General features: G+C 44.1%; 1 protein-coding gene across 1 annotated transcript; it reads right to left on the bottom strand.

Moving 5' to 3' along the window:
• Positions 1 to 17658: 17658 nt before the first annotated feature.
• On the bottom strand, positions 17659 to 23115 carry LOC311114527 (neuronal acetylcholine receptor subunit non-alpha-3-like; the record flags this gene model as incomplete). Its single annotated transcript, XM_084189776.1, has 8 exons — positions 17659 to 17802; positions 18172 to 18388; positions 19032 to 19222; positions 19614 to 19891; positions 20254 to 20357; positions 21189 to 21320; positions 21790 to 21899; positions 23074 to 23115. Coding segments are annotated over 8 exons (1218 nt in total), but the record flags the coding sequence as incomplete, so codon positions are not given.
• Positions 23116 to 23136: the final 21 nt, after the last annotated feature.

Consider the following 23136-nt stretch of genomic DNA (forward strand, 5'->3'; position numbering starts at 1 on the left):
ATAGTCAACACCACATAGGTCACAACAACAGGGGTGCTTCCGTTTATTGGTTAATCTGGATCCCCATTAGCTTTTGCAGAAGCAGCAGCTACTCTTCCTGGGGTCCACACAAAAACATGACAAGTAACAAAACACTGACACACTGACAAGGACAGTCACACAACGATATACAAACACTGAACAACAACAACACAATGTGTGTGTTACAGTGTGTCTGTGTGTTACAGTGCGTCTGTGTGTTACAGTTTCTGTGTGTTACAGTGTGTCTGTGTTTTTTAGAGTGTGCCTGTGTGTTACAGTGTGTCTGTGTGTTCCAGTGTGTCTGTGTGTGTTACAGTCTGTCTGTGTGTTAGAGTGTGTCTGTGTGTTACAGTGTGTCTGTGTGTTACAGTGTGTCTGTGTGTTACAGTGTGTCTGTGTGTTACAGTGCGTCTGTGTGTTACAGTGTGTCTGTGTGTTACAGTTTCTTTGTGTTACAGTGTGTCTGTGTTTATGTGTCTGTGTGTTACAGTGTGTCTGTGTGTTACAGTTTCTGTGTGTTACAGTGTGTCTGTGTGTTACAGTTTCTGTGTGTTACAGTGTGTCTGTGTGTTACAGTGTGTCTGTGTTTATTAGAGTGTGTCTGTGTGTTACAGTGTGTCTGTGTGTTACAGTGTGTCTGTGTGTTACAGTGTGTATGTGTGTTACAGTGTGTCTGTGTGGATTAGAGTGTGTCTGTGTGTTACAGTGTGTCTGTGTGTTACAGTGTGTCTGTGTGTTACAGTGTGTCTGTATGTTACAGTGTGTCTGTGTGTTACAGTGTGTCTGTGTGTTACAGTGTGTCTGTGTGTTAGAGTGTGTCTGTGTGTTACAGTGTGTCTGTGTGTTACAGTGTGTCTGTGTGTTACAGTGTGTCTGTGTGTTAGATTGTGTCTGTGTGTTACAGTGTGTCTGTGTGTTAGAGTGTGTCTGTGTGTTAGAGTGTGTCTGTGTGTTACAGTGTGTCTGTGTGTTACAGTGTGTCTGTGTGGGTTAGAGTGTGTCTGTGTGTGTTACAGTGTGTCTGTGTGTTACAGTGTGTATGTATGTTACAGTGTGTCTGTGTGTTACAGTGTGTCTGTGTGTTACAGTGTGTCTGTGTGTTGCAGTGTGTCTGTGTGTTACAGTGTGCCTGTGTGTTACAGTGTGTCTGTGTGTTACAGTGTGTATGTGTGTTGCAGTGTGTCTGTGTGTTACAGTGTGCCTGTGTGTTACAGTGTGTCTGTGTGTATGTGTGGGTTAGAGTGTGTCTGTGTGTGTTACAGTGTGTCTGTGTGTTGCAGTGTGTCTGTGTGTTACAGTGTGTCTGTGTGTTACAGTGTGTCTGTGTGTTACAGTGTGTCTGTGTGTTAGAGTGTGTCTGTGTGTTACAGTGTGTCTGTGTGTTAGAGTGTGTCTGTGTGTTACAGTGTGTCTGTGTGTTAGAGTGTGTCTGTGTGTTACAGTGTGTCTGTGTGTTAGAGTGTGTCTGTGTGTTACAATGTGTCTGTGTGTTACAGTGTGTTTGTGTGTTGCAGTGTGTCTGTGTGTTACAGTGTGTCTGTGTGTTAGAGTGTGTCTGTGTGTTACAGTGTGTCTGTGTGTTACAGTGTGTCTGTGTGTTACAGTGTGTCTGTGTGTTACAGTGTGTCTGTGTGTTACAGTGTGTCTGTGTGTTACAGTGTGTCTGTGTATTAGAGTGTGTCTGTGTGTTACAGTGTGTCTGTGTGTTGCAGTATGTCTGTGTGTTACAGTGTGTCTGTGTGTTAGAGTGTGTCTGTGTGTTACAGTGTGTCTGTGTGTTACAGTGTGTCTGTGTGTTAGAGTGTGTCTGTGTGTTACAGTGTGTCTGTGTGTTACAGTGTGTCTGTGTGTTACAGTGTGTCTGTGTATTAGAGTGTGTCTGTGTGTTACAGTGTGTCTGTGTGTTACAGTGTGTCTGTGTGTTACAGTGTGTCTGTGTGTGTTAGTGTGTCTGTGTGTTACAGTGTGTCTTTGTGTTACAGTGTGTCTATGTGTTACAGTGTGTCTGTGTGTTACAGTGTGTCTGTGTGTTACAGTGTGTCTGTGTGTGTTAGTTTGTCTGTGTGTTACAGTGTGTCTGTGTGTTACAGTGTGTCTGTGTGTTACAGTGTGTCTGTGTGTTACAGTGTGTCTGTGTGTTACAGTGTGTCTGTGTGTGTTAGTGTGTCTGTGTGTTACAGTGTGTCTGTGTGTTACAGTGTGTCTGTGTGTTACAGTGTGTCTGTGTGTTACAGTGTGTCTGTGTGTGTTAGTGTGTCTGTGTGTGTTAGTGTGTCTGTGTGTTACAGTGTGTCTGTGTGTTACAGTGTGTCTGTGTGTTACAGTGTGTCTGTGTGTTACAGTGTGTCTGTGTGTGTTACAGTGTGTCTGTGTGTTACAGTGTGTCTGTGTGTTACAGTGTGTCTGTGTGTTACAGTGTGTCTGTGTTACAGTGTGTCTGTGTGTTACAGTGTGCCTGTGTGTTACAGTGTGTCTGTGTGTTACAGTGTGTCTGTGTTTATTAGAGTGTGTATGTGTGTTACAGTGTGTCTGTGTGTTACAATGTGTCTGTGTTGGTTAGAGTGTGTCTGTGTGTTACAGTGTGTCTGTGTGTTACAGTGTGTCTGTGTGTTACAGTGTGTCTGTGTGTTACAGTGTGTCTGTGTTTATTAGAGTGTGTCTGTGTGTTACAGTGTGTCTGTGTGTTACAATGTGTCTGTGTGGGTTAGAGTGTGTCTGTGTGTTACAGTGTGTCTGTGTGTTACAGTGTGTCTGTGTGTTACAGTGTGTCTGTGTGGGTTAGTGTGTCTGTGTGTTACAGTGTGTCTGTGTGTTACAGTGTGTCTATGTGTTACAGTGTGTCTGTGTGTTACAGTGTGTCTGTGTGTTACAGTGTGTCTGTGTGTGTTAGTGTGTCTGTGTGTTACAGTGTGTCTGTGTGTTACAGTGTGTCTGTGTGTTACAGTGTGTCTGTGTGTTACAGTGTGTCTGTGTGTGTTAGTGTGTCTGTGTGTGTTAGTGTGTCTGTGTGTTACAGTGTGTCTGTGTGTTACAGTGTGTCTGTGTGTGTTAGTGTGTCTGTGTGTGTTAGTGTTTCTGTGTGTTACAGTGTGTCTGTGTGTTACAGTGTGTCTGTGTGTTACAGTGTGTCTGTGTGTTACAGTGTGTCTGTATGTTACAGTGTGTCTGTGTGTTACAGTGTGTCTGTGTTTATTAGAGTGTGTCTGTGTGTTACAGTGTGTCTGTGTGTTACAATGTGTCTGTGTTTATTAGAGTGTGTCTGTGTGTTACAGTGTGTCTGTGTGTTACAGTGTGTCTGTGTGGGTTAGTGTGTCCCCTCACAGTCCCGACACCCCACCGTTTCCATTGCTGCACACCGTTCTGTCGTACTGAACGCAACCCTGATGTGTAGTTCTTATATAATATGACATCATTTGGTGACACAATAAAATAATCTCAATTTGTAATATTGTAATTATTTTGCATTTGATTATGTCAGCAGTGCATTATTGTATGAGAGAGGTAAACACCATCAATGACCAGATTGCACAATTATCCCCATAGCAACAGGAAGTAGGGGTGCTGAGGGTGCTGCAGCACCCCCTGAGAAATACACTGTAACACTGGGCCTTTACTAGTCCTGTATTAACAGACTGATATAGCAGTCTGTAGCACTGGGCCTTTACTAGTCCTGTATTAACAGACTGATATAGCAGTCTGTAACACTGGGCCTTTACTAGTCCTGTATTAACAGACTGATATAGCAGTCTGTAACACTGGGCCTTTACTAGTCCTGTATTAACAGACTGATATAGCAGTCTGTAACACTGGGCCTTTACTAGTCCTGTATTAACAGACTGATATAGCAGTCTGTAACACTGGGCCTTTACTAGTCCTGTATTAACAGACTGATATAGCAGTCTGTAGCACTGGGCCTTTACTAGTCCTGTATTAACAGACTGAAATAGCAGTCTGTAACACTGGGCCTTTACTAGTCCTGTATTAACAGACTGATATAGCAGTCTGTAACACTGGGCCTTTACTAGTCCTGTATTAACAGACTAATATATAGCAGTCTGTAACACTGGGCCTTTACTAGTCCTGTATTAACAGACTGATATAGCAGTCTGTAACACTGGTCCTTTACTAGTCCTGTATTAACAGACTGATATAGCAGTCTGTAACACAGGTCCTTTACTAGTCCTGTATCAACAGACTGATATAGCAGTCTGTAACACTGGGCCTTTACTAGTCCTGTATTAACAGACTGATATAGCAGTCTGTAACACTGGGCCTTTACTAGTCTTGTATTAACAGACTGATATAGCAGTCTGTAACACAGGTCCTTTACTAGTCCTGTATTAACAGACTGATATAGCAGTCTGTAACACTGGTCCTTTACTAGTCCTGTATTAGCAGACTGATATAGCAGTCTGTAGCACTGGTCCTTTACTAGTCCTGTATTAACAGACTGATATAGCAGTCTGTAACACTGGGCCTTTACTAGTCCTGTATTAACAGACTGATATAGCAGTCTGTAACACTGGTCCTTTACTAGTCCTGTATTAACAGACTGATATAGCAGTCTGTAACACTGGGCCTTTACTAGTCCTGTATTAACAGACTGATATAGCAGTCTGTAACACTAGGCCTTTACTAGTCCTGTATTAACAGACTGATATAGCAGTCTGTAACACTGGTCCTTTACTAGTCCTGTATTAACAGACTGATATAGCAGTCTGTAACACTGGTCCTTTACTAGTCCTGTATTAACAGACTGATATAGCAGTCAGTAGCACTGGGCCATTACTAGTCCTGTATTAACAGACTAATATATAGCAGTCTGTAACACTGGGCCTTTACTAGTCCTGTATTAACAGACTGATATAGCAGTCTGTAACACTGGTCCTTTACTAGTCCTGTATTAACAGACTGATATAGCAGTCTGTAACACAGGTCCTTTACTAGTCCTGTATCAACAGACTGATATAGCAGTCTGTAACACTGGGCCTTTACTAGTCCTGTATTAACAGACTGATATAGCAGTCTGTAACACTGGGCCTTTACTAGTCTTGTATTAACAGACTGATATAGCAGTCTGTAACACAGGTCCTTTACTAGTCCTGTATTAACAGACTGATATAGCAGTCTGTAACACTGGTCCTTTACTAGTCCTGTATTAGCAGACTGATATAGCAGTCTGTAGCACTGGTCCTTTACTAGTCCTGTATTAACAGACTGATATAGCAGTCTGTAACACTGGGCCTTTACTAGTCCTGTATTAACAGACTGATATAGCAGTCTGTAACACTGGTCCTTTACTAGTCCTGTATTAACAGACTGATATAGCAGTCTGTAACACTGGTCCTTTACTAGTCCTGTATTAACAGACTGATATAGCAGTCTGTAACACTGGGCCTTTACTAGTCCTGTATTAACAGACTGATATAGCAGTCTGTAACACTGGTCCTTTACTAGTCCTGTATTAACAGACTGATATAGCAGTCTGTAACACTGGGCCTTTACTAGTCCTGTATTAACAGACTGATATAGCAGTCTGTAACACTGGGCCTTTACTAGTCCTGTATTAACAGACTGATATAGCAGTCTGTAACACTGGTCCTTTACTAGTCCTGTATTAACAGACTGATATAGCAGTCTGTAACACTGGGCCTTTACTAGTCCTGTATTAACAGACTGATATAGCAGTCTGTAACACTGGGCCTTTACTAGTCCTGTATTAACAGACTGATATAGCAGTCTGTAACACTGGGCCTTTACTAGTCCTGTATTAACAGACTGATATAGCAGTCTGTAGCACTGGGCCATTACTAGTCCTTTATTAACAGACTGATATAGCAGTCTGTAACACTGGGCCTTTACTAGTCCTGTATTAACAGACTGATATAGCAGTCTGTAGCACTGGGCCTTTACTAGTCCTGTATTAACAGACTGAAATAGCAGTCTGTAACACTGGGCCTTTACTAGTCCTGCATTAACAGACTGATATAGCAGTCTGTAACACTGGTCCTTTACTAGTCCTGTATTAACAGACTGATATAGCAGTCTGTAACACTGGTCCTTTACTAGTCCTGTATTAACAGACTGATATAGCAGTATGTAGCACTGGGCCTTTACTAGTCCTGTATTAACAGACTGAAATAGCAGTCTGTAACACTGGGCCTTTACTAGTCCTGAATTAACAGACTGATATAGCAGTCTGTAACACTGGGCCTTTACTAGTCCTGTATTAACAGACCGATATAGCAGTCTGTAACACTGGGCCTTTACTAGTCCTGTATTAACAGACTGATATAGCAGTCTGTAGCACTGGGCCTTTACTAGTCCTGTATTAACAGACTGAAATAGCAGTCTGTAACACTGGGCCTTTACTAGTCCTGCATTAACAGACTGATATAGCAGTCTGTAACACTGGTCCTTTACTAGTCCTGTATTAACAGACTGATATAGCAGTCTGTAACACTGGGCCTTTACTAGACCTGTATTAACAGACTGATATAGCAGTCTGTAGCACTGGGCCTTTACTAGTCCTGTATTAACAGACCGATATAGCAGTCTGTAACACTGGGCCTTTACTAGTCCTGTATTAACAGACTGATATAGCAGTCTGTAACACTGGGCCTTTACTAGTCCTGTATTAACAGACTGATATAGCAGTCTGTAACACTGGTCCTTTACTAGTCCTGCATTAACAGACTGATATTGCAGTCTGTAACACTGGTCCTTTACTAGTCCTGTATTAACAGACTGATATAGCAGTCTGTAACACTGGTCCTTTACTAGTCCTGTATTAACAGACTGATATAGCAGTCTGTAACACTGGGCCTTTACTAGTCCTGCATTAACAGACCGATATAGCAGTCTGTAACACTGGTCCTTTACTAGTCCTGTATTAACAGAACTATATAGTAGTCTGTAGCACTGGTCCTTTACTAGTCCTGTATTAACAGACTGATATAGCAGTCTGTAACACTGGTCCTTTACTAGTCCTGTATTAACAGACTGATATAGCAGTCTGTAACACTGGTCCTTTACTAGTCCTGTATTAACAGACTGATATAGCAGTCTGTAACACTGGGCCTTTACTAGTCCTGTATTAACAGACTGATATAGCAGTCTGTAACACTGGTCCTTTACTAGTCCTGTATTAACAGACTGATATAGCAGTCTGTAACACTGGGCCTTTACTAGTCCTGTATTAACAGACTGATATAGCAGTCTGTAACACTGGGCCTTTACTAGTCCTGTATTAACAGACTGATATAGCAGTCTGTAACACTGGTCCTTTACTAGTCCTGTATTAACAGACTGATATAGCAGTCTGTAACACTGGGCCTTTACTAGTCCTGTATTAACAGACTGATATAGCAGTCTGTAACACTGGGCTTTTACTAGTCCTGTATTAACAGACTGATATAGCAGTCTGTAACACTGGGCCTTTACTAGTCCTGTATTAACAGACTGATATAGCAGTCTGTAACACTGGTCCTTTACTAGTCCTGTATTAACAGACTGATATAGCAGTCTGTAACACTGGGCCTTTACTAGTCCTGTATTAACAGACTGATATAGCAGTCTGTAGCACTGGGCCATTACTAGTCCTGTATTAACAGACTGATATAGCAGTCTGTAACACTGGGCCTTTACTAGTCCTGTATTAACAGACTGATATAGCAGTCTGTAGCACTGGGCCTTTACTAGTCCTGTATTAACAGACTGAAATAGCAGTCTGTAACACTGGGCCTTTACTAGTCCTGCATTAACAGACTGATATAGCAGTCTGTAACACTGGTCCTTTACTAGTCCTGTATTAACAGACTGATATAGCAGTCTGTAACACTGGTCCTTTACTAGTCCTGTATTAACAGACTGATATAGCAGTCTGTAACACTGGGCCTTTACTAGTCCTGTATTAACAGACTGATATAGCAGTCTGTAACACTGGGCCTTTACTAGTCCTGTATTAACAGACTGATATAGCAGTCTGTAACACTGGGCCTTTACTAGTCCTGTATTAACAGACTGATATAGCAGTCTGTAACACTGGGCCTTTACTAGTCCTGTATTAACAGACTGATATAGCAGTCTGTAACACTGGGCCTTTACTAGTCCTGTATTAACAGACTGAAATAGCAGTCTGTAACACTGGGCCTTTACTAGTCCTGCATTAACAGACTGATATAGCAGTCTGTAGCACTGGGCCTTTACTAGTCCTGTATTAACAGACAGATATAGCAGTCTGTAACACTGGGCCTTTACTAGTCCTGTATTAACAGACTGATATAGCAGTCTGTAACACTGGGCCTTTACTAGTCCTGTATTAACAGACTGATATAGCAGTCTGTAACACTGGTCCTTTACTAGTCCTGCATTAACAGACTGATATAGCAGTCTGTAACACTGGTCCTTTACTAGTCCTGTATTAACAGACTGATATAGCAGTCTGTAACACTGGTCCTTTACTAGTCCTGTATTAACAGACTGATATAGCAGTCTGTAACACTGGGCCTTTACTAGTCCTGCATTAACAGACCGATATAGCAGTCTGTAACACTGGTCCTTTACTAGTCCTGTATTAACAGAACTATATAGTAGTCTGTAGCACTGGTCCTTTACTAGTCCTGTATTAACAGACTGATATAGCAGTCTGTAACACTGGGCCTTTACTAGTCCTGTATTAACAGACTGATATAGCAGTCTGTAACACTGGGCCTTTACTAGTCCTGTATTAACAGACTGATATAGCAGTCTGTAACACTGGTCCTTTACTAGTCCTGTATTAACAGACTGATATAGCAGTCTGTAACACTGGTCCTTTACTAGTCCTGTATTAACAGACTGATATAGCAGTCTGTAACACTGGGCCTTTACTAGTCCTGCATTAACAGACCGATATAGCAGTCTGTAACACTGGGCCTTTACTAGTCCTGTATTAACAGACTGATATAGCAGTCTGTAACACTGGGCCTTTACTAGTCCTGTATTAACAGACTGATATAGCAGTCTGTAGCACTGGTCCTTTACTAGTCCTGCATTAACAGACTGATATAGCAGTCTGTAACACTGGGCCTTTACTAGTCCTGTATTAACAGACTGATATAGCAGTCTGTAACACTGGTCCTTTACTAGTCCTGTATTAACAGACCTATATAGTAGTCTGTAGCACTGGTCCTTTACTAGTCCTGTATTAACAGACTGATATAGCAGTCTGTAACACTGGGCCTTTACTAGTCCTGTATTAACAGACTGATATAGCAGTCTGTAACACTGGGCCTTTACTAGTCCTGTATTAACAGACTGATATAGCAGTCTGTAACACTGGTCCTTTACTAGTCCTGTATTAAAAGACCGATATAGCAGTCTGTAGCACTGGGCCTTTACTAGTCCTGTATTAACAGACTGATATAGCAGTCTGTAACACTGGGCCTTTACTAGTCCTGTATTAACAGGCTGATATAGCAGTCTGTAACACTGGGCCTTTACTAGTCCTGTATTAACAGGCTGATATAGCAGTCTGTAACACTGGGCCTTTACTAGTCCTGTATTAACAGACTGATATAGCAGTCTGTAACACTGGGCCTTTACTAGTCCTGTATTAACAGACTGATATAGCAGTCTGTAACACTGGTCCTTTACTAGTCCTGTATTAACAGACTGATATAGCAGTCTGTAGCACTGGTCCTTTACTAGTCCTGTATTAACAGACTGATATAGCAGTCTGTAACACTGGGCCTTTACTAGTCCTGTATTAACAGACTGATATAGCAGTCTGTAACACTGGGCCTTTACTAGTCCTGTATTAACAGACCGATATAGCAGTCTGTAACACTGGGCCTTTACTAGTCCTGTATTAACAGACTGATATAGCAGTCTGTACCACTGGTCCTTTACTAGTCCTGTATTAACAGACTGATACAGCAGTCTGTAACACTGGGCCTTTACTAGTCCTGTATTAACAGACCGATATAGCAGTCTGTAACACTGGGCCTTTACTAGTCCTGTATTAACAGACTGATATAGCAGTCTGTAGCACTGGGCCTTTACTAGTCCTGTATTAACAGACTGATATAGCAGTCTGTAACACTGGGCCTTTACTAGTCCTGTATTAACAGACTGATATAGCAGTCTGTAGCACTGGGCCTTTACTAGTCCTGTATTAACAGACCGATATAGCAGTCTGTAACACTGGGCCTTTACTAGTCCTGTATTAACAGACTGATATAGCAGTCTGTACCACTGGTCCTTTACTAGTCCTGTATTAACAGACTGATACAGCAGTCTGTAACACTGGGCCTTTACTAGTCCTGTATTAACAGACCGATATAGCAGTCTGTAACACTGGGCCTTTACTAGTCCTGTATTAACAGACTGATATAGCAGTCTGTAGCACTGGGCCTTTACTAGTCCTGTATTAACAGACTGATATAGCAGTCTGTAACACTGGGCCTTTACTAGTCCTGTATTAACAGACCGATATAGCAGTCAGTAGAACAGGGTAAACCCTTTATCTCCCGACCCCTGCAGGGTTTCCTGTAGAGTACCAACGTGTTCTAGACTGTGTCCCAAAAGGCACCCTACTTCCTATAGAAGGGTTAGCTGACAACGTCAGGAAAACGATGTGCACGCTTCAATAGGGCAGAAGTCAATGAGTTGTTGTTATTCTGGATGGCCAGATAGCTACCAACAGTGAGAAGAAGCTGCCATGTGGGGAATCATAGGTGGCTCCTTTCAGCTGGTTTCATCTTGTTTAGAGGTGTTTTAACTGATTTCATGTCGATGGCAAAAATTCGCTAGCTAGCTAACCAACAACTGCAATGATGTATTTGAGAGACAACAAATGCTTATTGTGTAAATATATTTATGTTTTCAATAAACATTGGGGACTAAATATAGTTTACATGTTGTCAACAGTCTAAGCCAACCCCGTCTGCTTTGCCCCATAGTTGCGCACGTGTCGGTTTGTTGCTAAACAACCAACCCATCTATATATGCAGTACTTTTGACCGAAGCCCGTGCACTATTAAGGGAATAGGGAGCCATTTTGAGTTTTCAAGTTACACGTCCGTTCCCTGACCCTTCCCACTGGACACAGACGTCATTTCAACGTCTAGTTTTGATTTACATTTGGTTGAGTTGTCAACTGTTATGAATTCAATGTGAAATCAACCAAACATTTCACCATGTCATTGGGTTTAGGCTCAAAGTTGGGTGAATAAAAGACGATATTCCCTTATGTTGAATACTTTTTGCAAATCCAATCAGTTTTCCACGTTGAATCAACGTCATCACATTGGATGTTTTAGTTGAAATGTCATGGAAACAACGTTGATTCTATCACATTTTGCCCAGTAGGTTTCTCCCTCTGTCTTTGTTAAAATCTCCCCCTCCATTCCATATTCACCATCTCTCCACTTCTCTCCATTCCTTCTTATGTACCTTTCTATCTCCCCCTCCCTCTCTCTCCCCCTCTCTCCCTCTCTCCTCCTCTCCCCCCCCTCTCTCTCCCCCTCTCTCCCTCTCTCCTCCTCTCCCCCCTCTCTCTCCCACCCTCTCTCTCGCTCTCTCTCCCCCTCTCTCTCTCTCTCTCCTCCCCTCTCTCTTCCCTCTCTCACTCCCTCTCTCCCCCTCTCTCTCTCTCTCCTCCTCTCTCTCTCGCTCTCTCTTCCCTCTCTCCCCCCCTCTCTCTCCTCCTCTCTCTCTTGCTCTCTCTTCCCCATCTCACTCCCTCTCTCCCCCTCTCGCTCTCTCTCTTCCCTCTCTCTCCCCCTCTCTCCCCCTCTCTTCTCTCTCTTTATTTCTCTCAGTCTGCAATCACAAGTAGTGCGCAAATGTCTCTCATCATCAGCGGTGCATTCATCCTCGGACCTCCTCCGCCTGTAAAAAATGCACTGCTTCAGTTCTGTCTGATCTCACCCTGCATGCACAAGCAGCTCACCATCACCTAGCATCACATCAGCGCCCCCTCGGCTGGGCCGACGGAGGTTTCATCCCAAATTGTACCCTAATCCCTATGTAGTGCACTGCTTTTGACTAGGCACTGTAGCGAATAGGGTGGCATTTGGGACTCATCTGGAGAGTTAAAAGAGAGATTTGAGGACCGTTGGAGAGGAGTTACAGTACATGATGAGTTGACTTGTATTCCGGCTGCGTCCTCTTCAACTTTGTCCCCGTCAGGTCAGCATATCGGCGCATTATCACAACATAGCCGAACTTCTTCTTGACGTGGATCGTCTGGATGTTTTTGTAGAAGTAGACATATCTTCTAAGGAGCGGCGTGGATGGTTAATTACATGCTTTTACATTTATATTTCAAGACCTCCTAAACAAGAGTCCCATCAGGGAAAATAAGGGAATTTCCTACAATATCTGGACAGCGCAGGCCTCCCTTCAAAATAAGATGTTATCTCAATATGATCAATGTTATGTGAAAAAAATATATATAAATGAATAAAAAAGAAATAGATGACTTTTTCAGGACCTCAAAAGACTTCACACACAATCCACATAAAAGGAAAGATAGTGGAATGGGGGAAGGAAATCTATTTTTCAAGCCCTTGGAGAGGTCACTTCAGAAGCCAGTGACACTGAAATGAGACCGACCTTGTTCACCCTGAAGACAGACTTTCTGGACCATCTAATAGTATCACTTCTCTGCTGCCACTCACACCTGCTCACTCTGAATCCCTCTCTCTCTGGAACACAGACTGTCATAAACATGTCTATAGCTGTGACAAGGTGTGTGTGCTTGTGTGCGTTTATCCATGCATGCATGTGTGTGTGTGCTACAGACAGACAGACAAGCAGAGAGACAAGCAGACAGACAGACAGACAGACAGACAGACAGACAGACAGACAGACAGACAGACAGACAGACAGACAGACAGACAGACAGACAGGCAGGCAGACAGACAGACAAGCAGAGAGACAGTCAATCAGACAGACAGACAGACAAGCAGAGAGACAGTCAATCAGACAGACAGGCAGACAGACAGATATACAAGCAGAGAGACACTCAATCAGACAGACAGACAGACAGACAGACAGACAGTCAGACAAGCAGAGAGACAGTCAATCAGACAGACAGGCAGGCGGACAGACATACAAGCATAGAGACAGTCAATCAGACAGACAGACAGACAAGCAGAGAGACACTCAATCAGACAGACAGACAAGCAGACAGACAGACAGACAGACAGACATACAAGCATAGAGATACTCAATCAGACAGACAGACAAGCAGAGAGACAGTCAATCAGACAGGCAGACAGACAGACAGACAGACAGACAGACAGACAGACAGACAGGCAGACAGACAAGCAGAGAGACAGTCAATCAGACAGACAGGCAGGCAGACAGACAGACAAGCAGAGAGACAGTCAATCAGATAGACAGGCAGACAGACATACAAGCAGAGAGATACTCAATCAGACAGACAGGCAGACAGACAGACAGACAGACAGACAGGCAGACAGACAGAAAAGCAGAGAGAATGTCAATCAGACAGGCAGACAGACAGACAGACAAGCAGAGAGACAGTCATTCAGACAGACAGGCAGACAGACAGACATACAAGCAGAGAGACAGTCAATCAGACAGACAGACAAGCAGAGAGACAGACAGATAGGCAGACAGACAAGCAGACAGATAAGCAGAGAGACAGCCAATTAGACAAGCAGACAGACAGACAGACAGACAAGCAGAGAGACAGTCAATCAGACAGACAGGCAGACAAACAGACAGACAGACAAGCAGAGAGACAGTCAATCAGACAGACAAGCAGAGAGACACTCAATCAGACAGACAGACAAGCAGAGAGACAGTCAATCAGACAGACAGGCAGACAGACAGACAGACAGACAGGCAGGCAGGCATGCAGACAGATAGACAGGCAGACAGACAGACAGACAGACAGACAGACAGACAGACAGACAGACAGACAGACAGACAGACAGACGCTCTGTCTTCCACATCTTCCAGTATCAGATCAAAACATGATTCTTTATCCCAGGTGGATTGTTATTGTGGGTGACACGCAACAAACTACATCCCAGCCTGAAACAACAGATTCTCCAGGCCTGGTTATGTGGAACAGCGTTGCAGAGTGGTTGTTTATGAAATATTAATGAGTTTTGTTGGAAAAAAACGGGCCTGTCACTGAGGCATCTGCCGTGTAATTGTGGAAGAGGGGTTGACAGTTAGGAATATCTAGAGGTGCTGCTAAATAATTACAACATAAATACACACACACACACACACACACACACACACACACACACACACACCTGTCTCCCTGACTCAGATCTCCAGCATGGAACATTAAACAGTAGGATGATGTAGAACACAGAGGGATAGAGACTAGATGGGGTCCCGCTCTCTTTCTATCATTTTAACATGGCATACTTCAAATCATCAATTAGTCCCAAATCATTCAATATGCTGAAGGTAGTATTGTAAAAGTACATAAAATTCCCCCAAACTAACATCTCAGGGTAATTTTGATGACCAAAAGGTGATCAATGACTCATAGAAATAGGAATACAGATAAGACACGATAGAAATATCAATCATAGAAATAGACACCATAGTAATGTGCCACCCTCCGTCCCAACTTTACTAAATGATGAATGAACAGACTCCCTACCTTTGTCTTTGCTGCCCTCCGCTGGTGAAAAGATGAACAATCGATAACTGTGGCCATCTTGTGGTGAGAAAGGAACATTACAATCAAATACCTCTTTTATTATTATTTGTTATTAGTTTTTGTACTTTTTACCCCTTTTTCTCCCCAATTTCGTGATATCCAATTGGTAGTGACAGTCTTGTCCCGTAAAAAAAATTAAAATACTTTTGGCAAAACATTTGTCTTCTTTAACTTCATTTGATTTAGTTAAACACATGAGACCCTTACACTGACCAGGTTTATTTCCAATACAATATTACAGAAGAAGTTGCAACATGTGAAAGACAGACAGCTAGAGATGGTGTGTGTGTCTGTGTGTGTGTGTGTGTGTGTGTATGCAACATAGTGCATAAGAAGAATCCAGAATGTGTCATTGGTATGTGCTGACTGACGACAGGAAAGAGTAAGAACGTTTAGCAGGCAGGTGACTTTGTACATTTCTAATGTGAACCGACATAAATGTATACAAATAATAATATAGAGATATGCTATAAGATATCGGTGGCTTGGTTATTGCTTATAGTCCTATGTACATGTTCGTCACAGTGTTTGGCTTGAATCCAAGGGTTTGAACAACAGATGCACGTTATAGTTAGCCTGGTTCCAGATCTGTTTGTGCTCTTGCCAACTCCATTACTTTCACTGCAAGCCAATTGGTAGCCTGGGTACCAGTCTGTTTGTGCTATCTTGCCACTCCTTGAGTCGGAATCATGGCACAAACAGATCTAGGACCAGGCTAGCCAATTGGCATGACGTTGAGTGATGAGGATTTGGCGTGATGGCACAAACAGACTGGCACTCAGGCTACGTTGTATATAGTCACGTAAACAAGTGACTATGTGTTATACAGTTTGGAGGTGAAGTCCTTTAGTAATGTAGCCTGAAACCCAGATCTGTTTCGTGTTAACATTCCACTCCTTGTACTCTGTGTCATGTGCCAAACATGGCGTGACAAGAAGTGGAATGTTAGCACAAACAGACTGGTACCCAGGCTATCAGTGATGATGTACAGTAGGTATAATTATATTACATGGTGTAATTTAGGACAAGGATGTTGAATTCCACTTGCAAGTATAGGGGTTACGGCTTCAAGGGTGAAGAGGTCGCGATAGATGTTGATTCTTCTAATGGAACATTTGGAGGGTGACCTTTAGGGTCAGGGGTTAGGGGTTAGGGGTTAGGGGTTAGGGGTTAAGCTTGGAGTTGTGTAACAAGCGTCACAGTATAGCTTCCTTCCCTGGGCGCTGGGCTCCAACCAACCAGGGATCATGTGCCTCGTATATACACATGACCCCCCCTCGACCCCCAGCGTCTTAGCCAATCACACTATAGAAAGGGTAGCGATTCCAACTCTGTTGCATATGGTTTTTTAGGTCTTGGTGGGTGTGGGGGGGGGGGGGGGGGGGTACTCAGCGGGGGTTGAGAGCAGTGGTCGGGGACTTGTTCAGGATCTTCAATGTCTGGCACTAAGGTACATCTGAAGAGATGAGGATGGTAGGGTGTAGGGGTTGGGAAGTAGGGTGTAGGGGTTAGGATGGTAGGGTGTAGGGGTTAGGATGGTAGGGTGTAAGGTCTAGGATGTAGGGTGTAAGGTCTAGGATGTAGGGTGTAGGGGTTAGGACGTAGGGTGTAGGGGTTAGGACGTAGGGTGTAGGGGTTAGGACGTAGGGTGTAGGGGTTAGGACGTAGGGTGTAGGGGTTAGGACGTAGGGTGTAGGGGTTAGGACGTAAGGTGTAGGGGTTAGGATGGTAGGGTGTAGGGGTTAGGGTGGCAGGGTGTAGGGGTTAGGATGTAGGGTGTAGGGGTTAGGATGTAGGGTGTAGGGGTTAGGATGTAGGGTGTAGGGGTTAGGATGGTAGGGTGTAAGGTCTAGGATGTAGGGTGTAAGGTCTAGGATGTAGGGTGTAGGGGTTAGGACGTAGGGTGTAGGGGTTAGGACGTAGGGTGTAGGGGTTAGGACGTAGGGTGTAGGGGTTAGGACGTAGGGTGTAGGGGTTAGGACGTAGGGTGTAGGGGTTAGGACGTAAGGTGTAGGGGTTAGGATGGTAGGGTGTAGGGGTTAGGGTGGCAGGGTGTAGGGGTTAGGATGTAGGGTGTAGGGGTTAGGATGTAGGGTGTAGGGGTTAGGATGTAGGGTGTAGGGGTTAGGGTGGCAGGGTGGCAGGGTGTAGGGGTTAGGGTGTAGGGGTTAGGATGTAGGGTGTAGGGGTTAGGATGTAGGGTGTAGGGGTTAGGATGGTAGGGTGTAGGGGTTAGGAAGTAGGGTGTAGGGGTTAGGACGTAGGGTGTAGGGGTTAGGATGGTAGGGTGTAAGGTCTAGGATGGTAGGGTGTAGGGGTTAGGGTGGCAGGGTGGCAGGGTGTAGGGGTTAGGGTGTAGGGTGTAGGGGTTAGGATGTAGGGTGTAGGGGTTAGGGTGGCAGGGTGTAGGGGTTATGATGGTAGGGTGTAGGGGTTAGGGTGGCAGGGTGTAGGGGTTATGTGGTGGTTAGGGTGGAGGGGTTCGGGTGGCAGGTGTAGGGTTATGATGGGTGTAGGGGTTAGGGGCTGGCAGGGTGTAGGGTTGTATGAGGTAGGGTGGTAGGGGTAGGGTAGGTGTACGGGTTATGATCAGGTAGGGTGTAGGGCTAGAGTAGGGTGGCTAGGGCTAGGATGTAGGGTGTAGGGGGTTAGGGTGTAGGGTTAGGTTAGGTGTAGCGGTTAGGGAGTAGAGTTCCATTCCAGTCCTGGAGGGCAGAAACCCTTCTGTTTTGTCTTTCTACCTGGTAGTTAATTGCAGTCACCTGGTGTCCCAGGTCTGAATCAGTCCCTTATTAGAAGGACAGGATGAAAACCAAAGTGTTTCGTCCCTCCAGGACCGACATTGAACAGCCCTGGTTTAGGGGTTAGGGGTTAGGGTCTAGTTACTATGTGTTCTAGGGTGTAGGGTATAGGGGTTACGGTGTAGGGGCTAGGGTCTATGTATTGAAGGGTGGGGTGGTGAGGTACAAAGTGATGGCTGGAGTGAAGATGAGGATGGTACCCAGTATGGAGACAGTGAGGAACACCCACAATAAGATCCTGTCCAACACCTGAGCCACAAACTTCCAGTCCTGCACCACCTGGAGGGAGGGAGGAGAGAGAGAGAGAGAGAGAGAGAGAGAGAGAGAGAGAGAGAGAGAGAGAGAGAGACAGAGAGAGAGAGAGAGAGAGAGAGAGAGAGAGAGAGAGAGAGAGAGAGAGAGAGAGGAGAGAGAGAGAGAGAGAGAGAGAGAGAGAGAGAGAGAGAGAGAGAGAGAGAGAGAGAGAGAGAGAGAGAGAGAGAGAGAGAGAGAGAGAGAGAGAGAGAGAGAGAGAGAGAGAGAGAGAGAGAGAGAGAGAGAGAGAGAGAAAGAGAGAGATACATTTTTTACCCATCTGAAAACTAAAAGATATAGAGACAGAAACACACACACGCATGCACACACACGCACACACACACACACACCTACCTCTCTGATAAAGTGTTCCTTCTTGATGTGACGGCTGATGTACCGTACTGAGTTGGTGGCTTTCTCCAGCATGGCCAACCAGGCATGGTTCTCATCCTCCTTTCCCCCGACAGGGCCTCTCTGCTGGGCTTGGCCCTGGCCCGAGGCCCCCCTCCTTCCTGGACCTCCACGGGGCTTCAGCTCCGGGCTACGCAGTTCAATGTCTGGGTAGTGGTACCTAGTAATTACACCAGACACCAGGTACAAATAATTACTACAATCGCAATGTTGATTATTCAGGAATAAATCACGTAGTAGCTTCTTTCTCTTACTCTCTGTCTTTCTGTCTGTCTGTCTGTCTGTCTGTCTGTCTGTCTGTCTGTCTGTCTGTCTGTCTGTCTGTCTGTCTGTCTGTCTGTCTGTCTGTCTGTCTGTCTGTCTGTCTGTCTGTCTGTCTGTCTGTCTGTCTGTCTGTCTGTCTGTCTGTCTGCCTGCCTGCCTGCCTGCCTGCCTGCCTGTCTGTCTGTCTGTCTGTCTGTCTGTCTGTCTGTCTGTCTGTCTGTCTCTCTGTCTGTCTGTCTGTCTGTCTGTCTCTCTGTCTGTCTTTCTGTCTTTCTTTCTTTCTCTCTTTCTTTCTTTCATTCCATCAAATGAAAGAGAATCATATGATATATCAACCATATCTAATTATTATGATCTATTTATTTACATCAGGGTTGATCTACAGTTGTTATATTCCCTCAATATATTTTCATCTTATCTTCTAAAATCATATTTTATTAATTTGTTATTGAATTGAATCATAAAACATCAATGAAATCAATCATTGGTAATCAACTGTAAAAGAGAAGGTGTGTGTGTAGCTGTGTTTGTGTGTGCACCTGTCAGTGTGTCCCCTCATGCAGAGCAGTCTGGGTAGCCTCTGGAGGAAGAGGCTTTTTACCCAGGGGGCCATGGGGTGGTAGGTGGCTGAGGAGCGGTGGTGGACGTTGATGACAAACACGGTGACGATGATGGAGAAGGTGACGAAGATCATGATGAAGAGGAGGTATTCTCCAATCAGAGGTATCACCTTGGTGATAAATACATAAACAACATGTTACTTATATACATTTTAGACATTTTACATTTTAGTCATTTTAGCAGACGCTCTTATCCAGAGCGACTTACAGTTAGTGAATACATATTTTTTTTATACTGGCCCCCCGTGGGAATCGAACCCACAACCCTGCTCTATCAACTGAGCTACATCCCTAAAGAGTACACCAATAACTCACACTATAGAGCCAACCCAAACCATACTGGGATGCCTTCCTGTTGTCACGTTGTCATTTCCAGCACGGTTCCAACATCCATGGAAAGCCCAGTACAGCTCGGTTTGGCTCTGTAGTTTGAAAAAGCTCTGAAAGGACTGAGAGGAGCGTTCCACAGACACACAGACACACCCAGCGAACCCCACTGACCTTGGAGGACGAGGGTATAATCTCTTCTATGACGAGGAGGAACACCGTGAGAGACACCAGGACCGACGTAGACAGAGACAGCTTCTCTCCTTCATCGGACGGGAGATAGAACACCAACACGGTCAGGAAGGACAGACCAAGACAGGGGATGATGAGGAAGAGTGTGTAGAACAAAGGAAGCCTCTTGAGGATGAAGGAGTAGGTAACGAAGGGGTACCAGTAGATACCGTCCCTCCGGCTGCCCTTGGCGCCCGTGGCGTTGAGGATCTCCCATTCACCTGTAAGGGAACTCGATCAGTGATTGTATGTTATCTTTAATGTTATTGGATAATGGGTGACTGGACCACGTTCACATTGGAGATAGAGAGACAGGGCATTCTCATACTGATTAACGTCTTGATTAACTGTGATGGGAAGAGACAGACAAAGCGGGTTAGTTACCATCACCCTCATGTTTCTTGTATAAATGGTGTCTCTAACCGACATTTATTAACTGGTTACTAAACTGCCGTACGTTTCCCTCTATACCTCTATAATACCGTGAGATATTATTGTAGTTAGAACAATGAACTTGTTGCTTGACTTTTGGAGCTTTTGGAGTAGCAAGACATCTTACTTCAAGAGTATTTTTCCTACACACCGTTGTCGAAGAAGTCCTTGCGGTCAACGTAGTGGTCGACCAGGACCAGGTCGACCATGTTGCCGTCGTAGGTCCACGAGCCAAACTTCATGGAGCAGTTCTGTCTGTGTTGGGGAAGGGGAAAACATTCTGTCTGTATTGTCTGCAGTTCTGTCTGTGTTGTTAAATGGACTTTTATATTAAAGTATTTATATTGTAAAGTAAAAAAACGTTTTTAAAGGTTGTTTTTTTAACAGCTGACCGCAGAGGCAAATCTACACCAGTCACATCTCAATCAACCAACCAACCAATCAACCAATCGATAAACCAACCAATATATCAATCAACCAACCAATCTATCAATCAACCAATCAATCAACCAACCAATCAACCAACCAACCAACCAACCAACCAACCAACCAACCAACCAATCAATCAACCAACCAGTCAACCAATCAACCAACCAATCAACCAATCAACCAACTAGTCAACCAACAAATCAACCAATCAACCAATAACCAACCTATCAACCAACCAATCAACCAATCAATCAATCAACCAACCAACCAGTCAACCAACAAATCAACCAATCAACCAATAACCAACCGATCAATCAATCAATCAACCAATCAACCAATCAACCAATCAACCAATCAACCAATCAATCAACCAACCAACCAACCAACCAGGGGGAAGGGGAGAGTGAGTGATAAAGGAGAAGAAGAACATAAATGACAGTGATGAAGTGAAAAACAGAGATAATCATGGATGTCACCTTCTTCCCATCCGACAGGTAGGACTGATGGATTGATTGGTCGATTAATGTGTGTGTGTGTATATGTGTCTCCCTGTGTGTGTGTCTATGCGTGCGTGTGTGCGTGCGCTCATGTGTGTGTTCATGTGTGTATGTTGTGTGTGTGTGTGCGTTCGTGTGTGTGTCCAGAGGTCAGTCCCACCTGTCGAAGGGAAAGAAGGTGACGTCCATGGTGCATGAAGACTTGTAGCTGGCCGGAGGGGTCCACCTGATTGTCCCGTCTGACCTCACGATGGCTTTGGTCATCAGAGAGCCCTCGAAACGCCCGTCAGCACTGAGAGGGGTGAGGAGAGAGGGAGGGATGGATGGGGGGGATAGGGTGGGGTGGGGAAGTTAGTCGGTGAGTTGTGTTTATTAGACACATTTTAAAAGCACACAGCAAACGACCGTGCGCATATTGCAACGAACAAACTGAACTTTTCAGGATGCTGTGTGTTAGCGCTGGTTTTCTTCAAACGATACTAGCAGGAGATTACAATAGACCTCCGTGCTAACCCTGCTAACACAAATGCAGTGAGGACAAAGACAAGTCGTCAGAAGTACCCTGTTATACACTATATTATAATTTAGAGTGAAGAGATGTCTTACGGGCATCTAAACGGTAAAACAGGTTCTAAAAAAGCATTCATTGCTTTTTCAGGGAAAGTAAAGTATCAAAGAAGGTCTGAAAACACAGAGCTGAGCCCATAGGGAGCGGGAAGCAGGAAGCAGGAAGCAGGAAGCAGGAAGCAGTGTGCACTCACTTCTCATAGAGGACGATGTCCGGCAGCCATATTGTTTCAGAGGGAACTCTGATAGAGGTGATTCCTCCATACTCATCTGGGTTCCACTGGAGCTTCACATCTACCCACTCCTACATAACAATTTACATTACATTATAACATACAATATTACATAACATGAATCCATAACATTATAACATAACATTATAACATACACTATTACATAACATTAACCCTTAACATTATAACATAACATTATAACATACACTATAACATAACATTAACCCTTAACATTATAACATAACATTAACCCTTAATATTATACCATAACATTATAACATAACATTATTACATACAATATAACACTATTATAACATACAAAATAACAATGTTACATCTACCCACTCCTACATAACATTACAATACAACACTAATATAACATAAAAAATAACAATGTTACATCTACCCAGTCCTACAATGTTACAGCACCATGGGTTAGACATAGATATACTATTGATATTAACAACATCCAATAATACCAATACAGGTGTTAACTGCTGAGGTATAAAACTGCTACATCAATACAATACCACAAGTGAAGCTCTATGAAGACATTGTGAAGCTCTATGAAGACATTGTGAAGCTCTATGAAGACATTGTTGAGTACAGTAGCTTACAGTAGCTTCGCCAGCTGCTTCCCACTGCTGGCTGGCCTCTGAAGCTAAGCAGGGTCGGTCCCTGGATGGGAGACCAGATGCTGCTGGTAGTGGTGTTGGAGGACCAGTAGGAGCCACTCTTTCCTCTGGTCTAATAAAATATCCCAATGCCCCAGGGCACTGCCCTGTGTAGAGCTGTCATTAGCTGATTAGTCCTTACCTGCCATAGCCAGACATTAGCTGTCTTTAGCTGATTGGTCCTTACCTGCCATAGCCAGACATTAGTAGTCATTAGCTGATTGGTCCTTACCTGCCAGAGCCAGACATTAGCTGTCTTTAGCTGATTGGTCCTTACCTGCCATAGCCAGACATTAGTAGTTATTAGCTGATTGGTCCTTACCTGCCATAGACAGACATTAGTAGTTATTAGCTGATTGGTCCTTACCTGCCATAGCCAGACATTAGCTGATTGGTCCTTACCTGCCATAGCCAGACATTAGTAGTTATTAGCTGATTGGTCCTTACCTGCCATAGACAGACATTAGCTGTCTTTAGCTGATTGGTCCTTACCTGCCATAGCCAGACATTAGTAGTCATTAGCTGATTGGTCCTTCCTGCCATAGCCAGACATTAGCTGATTGGTCCTTACCTGCCATAGCCAGACATTAGAAGTCAGGAGCTGATTGGTCCTTACCTGCCATAGCCAGACATT

The sequence above is a fragment of the Coregonus lavaretus genome (assembly GCF_964263955.1).
Source record: "Coregonus lavaretus genome assembly, contig: HAP1_SCAFFOLD_4639, whole genome shotgun sequence".
In the NCBI taxonomy this organism is placed as follows: domain Eukaryota; kingdom Metazoa; phylum Chordata; class Actinopteri; order Salmoniformes; family Salmonidae; genus Coregonus; species Coregonus lavaretus.